Raw genomic sequence first — 7,583 nt, forward strand, 5'->3', positions numbered from 1 at the left:
TTTCCCTCATTATTTTCACCTGGGATGTTCCCATGACAACGCAGCGCGTGTCCATCAGCTGAATAGCTGTTCTTACCAGAAATATAGTATTATTGCTGTTAACATAACTGTTGCAAATAAATATACATTTTATACAACAAAGTTTTTAAAATATGCGTTATATCTGTGTGTGAGTGTCTCAACTTTAAAACTTGCTGTCTCATATATTTGGACCCTAGCTGCATTCTAACATTTCTTATGAAACTTATTTTAACATAACATGACAAAATGTGTACAATGTAACTGATGTATAGATTAATGTCTTTCCCTCATGTTCTTTTTCTCTCTTTTTTTATTTATTTATTTTAGTCTTCAGCTCATTGTTCTTTTTAGTATTCTTATGACATTGAACATATTGTAAATACATTTTGTATATTGTATACAAAGTTGTATGTCATAAACGTGTCATCTCTGTATGTTTTGCAAAAAAATTAAATAATAATAAAAGTAGACAGCTGTAAGCACGTCCCAGCCGGGTCCGTCACTTATTGGGTTCCCCAGAAACATCTCCGTTGTGTTCTGTTCTATTTGCAGCGCGTTTCTGTATTTGTTTGTGTTGTGAACTTTTGCAGCGCGTTTCTGTATTTGGTTGTGTTGTGAACTTTTGCAGCGCGTTTCTGTATTTGGTTGTGTTGTGAACTTTTGCAGCGCGTTTCTGTATTTGGTTGTGTTGTGAGTATTTGGAGCACACATGTGTTGTGAAACTGATGAAGATGTTTTCTTAATTTGCAGGTGTTTTTCTATTTGCATGTGTTTTCTTCAGTTGCAGCGCGTTGAGCTCTCTCGGCCACCGTACAACAGACTGTTTTTGTACAGATAAAATACCTTGAAGTGGATGACACCGGCCTCACACAACATTCAAGTTACAAATGACTCCACCCACTGAGCATTAAAGGTGGATAGATTATATCTAATAGCCTATAGATCAGTGTTTCCGCCATGTTTCAAAATGATATGACAAACTGATGTATCATCTAATTCCAAGTTTCCCACTACGACTTTGCTTGGTCATTCATGTGCTTGCAACTCTTAATTAAGATTTCCAGCTTCACTTGAAGGGCACATAACTTTTTTAACTACATGTCACTGGTCACGTGAAGTCAGTTTGGTGGTAGGCCTACATTTGATGGCTGCAACCCAATTCATGTCAAAAAAAAAAACAAAAAAAAAAAACATTTTGATGGGTTATGACATGAATCTTAAGCTTACATGTGTGTACATCTGCATCATTTAAATAATATTTCTGAAAAGTGCTGTTCATTTCTTTATGTGTAAACTTTTGAATTAGCAAAAATCACTGAGTGCACCTTTAAGTAACAACCCGCCAACTAATCACGCCATGTAACGGATATGTCGCTAGAGACCTCACTGAAGCGTTTACTCCCTGTGTAAACAAATACTGCAGCTAATGTTGAAAGACAAGTCTGTAAATATATCAAATCCGAATAGTTGCCTGTGCATTCACCAGAAAAGTTTAAACGTTCTCGTCTAACATTCCATTTTCGTCATTCTCATCCCAGAGAAATATGAAACGACATTTGTCAAGTGTCATTATCTGGTCACATGGTTCGCGTCCATGCGATTGTAGCAGTAGGCTACTGAACACAGAAAGAGTTTGGAAGGAGAGACAGGGAACACCGCACGGGAGATGAGAATTCATGATGATATTTCAAATTTAGGAGACTCATGTTAGAAGATGTCAAGGTAAAGCGAAATGGACTAAAATGCGTTTTGAAATCATGAAAGCCGGCAAGGTGAAATTATGCGCCTCACTTTGTATGTGGCTTGTAATAGTTACCTGGATAGGAAATGTTAAGTTGCATTTTTGGTCCGTTTTTGTTCAACAAGCCACTGAGCGAGGCTCTGGCGTCGTGTTCTCTTTTGCAAACGAGCAGGTAAATGTTTCTAAAAGACACGCGCCATGGAACGCAGGGTTGCGAAACGGTAAAAGTTTTCGTATGCGCTCCCAGTTGGATAACGTGGTCGAGCACCGGGTCTTCTGGAGCGCGTGGCTGGAAAGTCTCTCCACTCGTGTTTTTGACGTGGAGCACGAGAGGAAGTGGAGAGATCAGGTTCGGGACGCTCGGGTGGTTTTGCTGGAAGCGGGCTGCGGCAGACCAACAAACCGTCTCGCGACCTTCGCCGACGGCTCGAGAGCATGCGTGCGATACGGCATCGACGCGGATCAAGTGCTGGGCGAAACCCTCTCTTATTATCTGGCTGAACTGCTTGGGATTTCCAACCTTCCGCCCTTGGCGCTTTCCAAACTGAACCTGTCGAGTGAGAAGTGGGCAAGTGTGCGGGAAAATATCGAGGCGTTAGAATGGTCGCCAAATGCCATTGTGTCTCTCACTGAGTTCATCCCAAATGTCACTGGAGTGTTTATTCCATTACCTTTACAAAAACAGCAAGGGGGAGGTCTGCAACTCTCTGCAGAGACTATATCGAACATGACTCTAACATATCTGGTTGAATTAATGCAGTGGAGTGATCTAATCTTATTTGATTATTTAACAGCCAACTTTGATCGAATTGTCAGTCACATTTTCAGTCTCCAATGGGACGCGCGCGTAATGGAGAGGACCACTAATAACCTTCTCAAAACAATCAGTGGACATTTGCTTTTTATTGATAACGAGGCAGGGCTTATTCACGGATACAGAGTGCTTGACCTATGGGAACGATATCACACACTACTGCTAAGTTCGTCGTGTGTATTTCGGAGAAGTACAGTCCGGCGTATATCTGAGATGAAGCGCTCTGGAAACAGCGCAAAGCTGCTGTGTGAACTGTACCGCGCGAGGGAACCGTTGGCGCGCGAGCTGGGCTCTCTGTCTGAAGAGCACGCGCTTACATTGCAGAACAGGATTGATGTCGTTTACAAACATATTAAGCAGTGCACAGAAATCATGTAGACATTTGGGAGCTCATCTCAAGTTTAGTTATTGTTGCTGTCTGTACTGTTAACTTCATACGTGTCATTCCACTACTGTTTTGTAGATTTAATGAATAACGTGACAGAATTTGACTATTAGGCTATTGTTGTTTAGTCTATGGGCTGATACATTCTCCCTCTAATGCAAAAAAAAAACCACAGACAAACCGCTTAAACCAGTTTAAGCTAGTGTGTTGGTTTCCCAGGCTGCTCTTTTGGTTGGTTTTAGGAGAATTTGGAGCATTTTTCAGCTGATAATACTGGGAGACCAGCTTTCAAAAACACTGAACACCAGTTTGGCCTGGCAAAGCTGGTTTTAGATGTTTCTTCTTCTTCTTCTTCTTCTTCTTCTTCTTCTTCTTCTTCTTCTTCTTCTTCTTCATGAGGGTCCATTTTGCAAGATTAATAATAATAAAAAGATGAACCATACTTGCAGTCAAAAAAGTAATCAAATAATTATTTTCTCTTCATTTTCCTTTTAGCCTGTGTGATATGTTAGCTGTGAGCTCTTGACAGGGTTTTGATGATTAGGGGAAACTGGGGAAGTGTATAGCAAATTTTTTTTGCCACGGTCTTAAATTAGCATGTGTCCTGTACATTTGGGGGGAAAGAAACACTTTCCCTAAATTGTGTAAATTAATGTCAGACAAATCATATTAGTCTGGTGAGTTGCAACACAAAGAAAGTGCACACAATTTAAAATGTTCAATACATTTTATTTCTTTTAGTGAACAAATTGTGTTCCCTTTTCGAGGGAAATCAATGCTGTCCCCAACATCTCGTTCCCTTCTCATGGAACCATGGTTACAGTCGTAACCTAGACGTTTTTCATTAATGTCAGTCTTCGCTTCGTCTTGTGTGCAGAATTTGTAGGTCCATTAGAAGTAAATTTCAGTGTTATATCCCCATCTGGTCAGCCAGACAGAATGATTTATGACTGTCCACCGCTGCTTACGAATGCTGGGACAGTAATGTTATTCTACTATTTGATTGATCTGCAGGATTGATGTGCTTTATGAACCCCTCCCTGCAAAACAATAACATGCATTGTTTTCCTAGTTTAGAATGATACTTTATTTAGTTTATTTGCCCACATTTTTATTGGCAGAATAGCATCAGCAAAAAAAATATTTCCTCCGTGCATCTAATATTTTTATTCATATATTTTTAAATCTGTCAACTGTGTTCAGTTTCATCCCATAAATCAGATGTGACAGAGGCAGGGTGAACTGTCACTAAATATTAAAGTAAAATCTTAAGAGCACACTTTCATGAGAGCATGACTTAGGATTCTCGTCAAAAGGTGCAACAGTTCTAATTTAAATGAGAAGAAATAGCATTTTGTGGGAATTGAGAGAGGGGCTCCATTCCTGCATTTCCCCATAGACTCAGTCCTTTCATGGCTGTGTTGTGTTGAGAGGGATTCGGTTTCAAAGGCATTTGCAGCTTTCATCAACATCATGCATAGCCTCTTTAGGCTATTTTATCTTGACTGCTTTGGGATCAGGAACACTAACAACAAAGTCAGCCTTTTAAATACTTTTTTGTGCCTCATATCTTTTAAATATTTCATGTTGGTATGAGTTGGAGTCATATACTGTAGCTTATATACAGTAGGAGGAACACAGAAGTGGTATGCAAGATTTGTACCTTAAAGGTGCTCTAAGTGATGTCACGCGTTTTTTAGGCCAAAACATTTTTTGTCACATACAGCAAACATCTCCTCACTATCCGCTAGCTGCCTGTCCCCTGAACACACTGTAAAAAAATGCGGTCTCTGTAGACACCACAGGCTCCGCATACGGCAACAAAAACAAACTGGGCTCACCCGCACCACGAAACACAACAAACAGTGCTCCAGCCAATAACTGGCGAGAAGTATTTGAGGGGTGTGGTTTGGGGGTTAGTGCGCGTGCACATGAAGGGGGTGTGTGGAGGAGAGAGAAGCATGAAGAGGGAAGTTTGAATTATGGCCGACACATGACTAAAGAGACGACGTTCCGATGAACAAATTGCAAAGAAGAGGGACAAGGATAAGGAACGCGCGAAGTACCGAATTTACATCGGAAAAACCCTCGAAAGGTGGCGAGAACTCCGCCGGCAGAAGGGCTTCCAATCCGACATTCAGTTGCTCTGTTTTTGCAGAACAGGTAAATCCATTTTTCTTTCTAACTGACGTTCATATTCGCCAAACCAACACAAGGATGTAATTAGCTAGAACTATGCAGTCAGCGTTAGCTTTGGTGAATACAACATGTATGTTTCTAGCAGCTAGCGATCAATCTCTATTGTAAATGGTCAAGCAAATTCACAGTAGGGCGACAATTTGTGTGAATGATTGTTTTCACCCACAGTTTGTTATGGATTTGAATGTTCATTTATAGGCTATTGACAACTTTGACTAAATTTGTTTACGCCGCCGCCGTTGTTTATGCTCACTGGGAAACGCGAAGCTAACGTTATCTTGCTATTATTGCGTCCTTGTATGGGAGCTAACGTTATAGTTATAACCTCAGGTGGCGAAACGATTTTAAGACAATGTTTCTCTTTTTCTGCATTCTGTTCTGCAATATATAAAAGCATTTATCTAACTTGGTGACATTACACATTGAATGAAGTATCAGTAAAACTTAACTTTGTTTTTAGTGACTACTTTGACTTTCCTTTATGCCGGAAGGGAGGGGAGGGGAGGGGAGGGGAGGGGAGGGGAGGAGGGAGGAGACGGGATGAGGAGGAGGGAGGGTCTAGCTAGCCTCCGTTTTGTTTGACAACAATTCGAATGTCAACACTCCCGGCATCACTTAGAGCACCTTTAATATAACATCTTCGAGATCATTTCGATGGTAAACGAACTCGTAGTTTGCCTTTGGCAAAACCAGCAATCGTGAGAATCACGACTTGCTTTACGGCACGACGTCACATACATCAACAACATATGAAGCAGCCTCTATGGAAGACACTAGCACGCATTTCAGACGTGAATCATGGCAGAGCCGACGAAGAAAATAAAGACTCTTCCGCGTAGGATTTACGACAGTAACGTTAAATACAAGAACTCCACAGCGACTCTAGGGGTCGCTGTTTGAGAAAAATGGAAACTGCATAGTGTGCCTTTAAGTGAAGGTCAGAGGTTAACTAGGGAAATGTTTATACCAGATCAGCCACTTGCCCAATGAGTCAGTTTCCATGTCAAACACACACCGCCACCTCAGCGAAATATGTTTATTCTTACAGTTTACAGATCATAAACTGTAGATTTGTAAACAGTTGTAAACTGTAAACTTACAGATCATAGTCTACTATACTAAAGGGACGTTTTCACGGCACCGTTTTCATTTACACGACAACAGTGTTTTAGGGACCTGAAAACGCTAACTTTTATAAAACGGGTTTCAAAGTGCAAGTTTTTGAAAACGATTTTGTTTACTTCTCCGTGTAAACTACAAAAATGTGAATTTGTGAAAACGATGACATCATGCGTATTGCATGTTTATTGGTCAAAAGGCGTGTTGTTTCTTTACAGTGACACCGCCAACTTCTGACCTGCGTAATACAGCGTATTTAGTCGTTTTCACAGATCTGTGTGAACGAGGATCATTTTGACAACGCTGTTGCCTGTATGCAAAAAACGCAAAGAAAAAAAGTTTTTTGAAGACATTATTAAAAAGAATATAATTTTATAAATGTACACTTTCATTCAAAAGTTTGTGGATAGTTAGATTTATTTTTAAATAAATACTATTACTAGCATGGGATGCATTAAACTGATAAAAAATGACAGTGAAAAAAGATTTTTACTGTTACCAAATATAAAAATTTCAAATGAATGCTGTTCTTCTGAACTTTCTATTAATCAAATAACCCTAAATAAAACCCTTTTTTTCAAGGTTTCCACAAAAATATTTAACAGAACAACTGTATTCAAAATGTGTCTTGAGCAGCAAATCAACAGAATGATTTCTGAAGGATCATGTGACACTGAAGACTGGAGTAATGATGCTAAAAAAGGAAGACTTCACGGGAATAAAGTACACTTAATATATTCAAATAGAAGACTTATTTTAAACTGTAATATATTTTTTACAATATCACTTTTTCATCAAATAAATGCCATCTTGGTGTAGCATAAAATACCTCTTTCAAAATTATTAAAAAGCTTACCAACCCTGAATTTTTGAGTGTACTCCCATCTCTAAACTTGAAGCTGAAATTGTAGTGCCAATAGTATGTTCTTTTGTATTTGAAGCAAGTCCATAAGCATTACATAATGGCCTCAGAGACAAGGCCTTATTCTCTTTTTCAAAGGTCTGTGGTTTTGTGTACTGCTGTAGCTTTTATTTTACAGTAATATATGGAGCAGCTTGGAGAAAATATTTTACATTTTCCTAACTTCAACTGAAATGAGAGCAATTCCCTGTTGTGAGGGTGTCAAGTATGATTAAAATATTAACCCATTTCCCTCTCTATGGAACACAAATAATTTACTCAGCCTCCAGTCGAAAAGCTTTCCCCTCTCAGTGCGCCACCAGCACTGATGGAACCAAATAGACCTCATCCATAATAATGACAAGTACATGGAGCCGAGTGGAAGTGTGAGAAGTTTGAGTTG

The 7,583-nt window shown here is 39.5% G+C and overlaps 1 protein-coding gene across 2 annotated transcripts; it reads left to right on the forward strand.

Annotated features, from left to right (window-relative positions):
* The first annotated feature begins 1,463 nt into the window (after positions 1-1,463).
* On the forward strand, positions 1,464-5,857 carry fjx1 (four-jointed box kinase 1). Of its 2 annotated transcripts, none has more exons than XM_082161904.1 (2): positions 1,464-4,620; positions 5,782-5,857. In XM_082161904.1, the coding sequence occupies exon 1, from the start codon at positions 1,764-1,766 to the stop codon at positions 2,952-2,954; it is 1,191 nt and encodes a 396-aa protein (XP_082018030.1). In that variant the 5' UTR covers positions 1,464-1,763; the 3' UTR covers positions 2,955-4,620; positions 5,782-5,857. The 2 variants fall into 2 exon arrangements, with proteins under 2 accessions (XP_082018030.1, XP_082018029.1); XM_082161903.1 differs by having other exon boundaries at positions 1,464-5,109; positions 5,178-5,792.
* Positions 5,858-7,583: the final 1,726 nt, after the last annotated feature.

The sequence above is a fragment of the Leuciscus leuciscus genome (assembly GCF_965113295.1).
Source record: "Leuciscus leuciscus genome assembly, chromosome: 2".
Classification (NCBI taxonomy): Eukaryota; Metazoa; Chordata; class Actinopteri; order Cypriniformes; family Leuciscidae; genus Leuciscus; species Leuciscus leuciscus.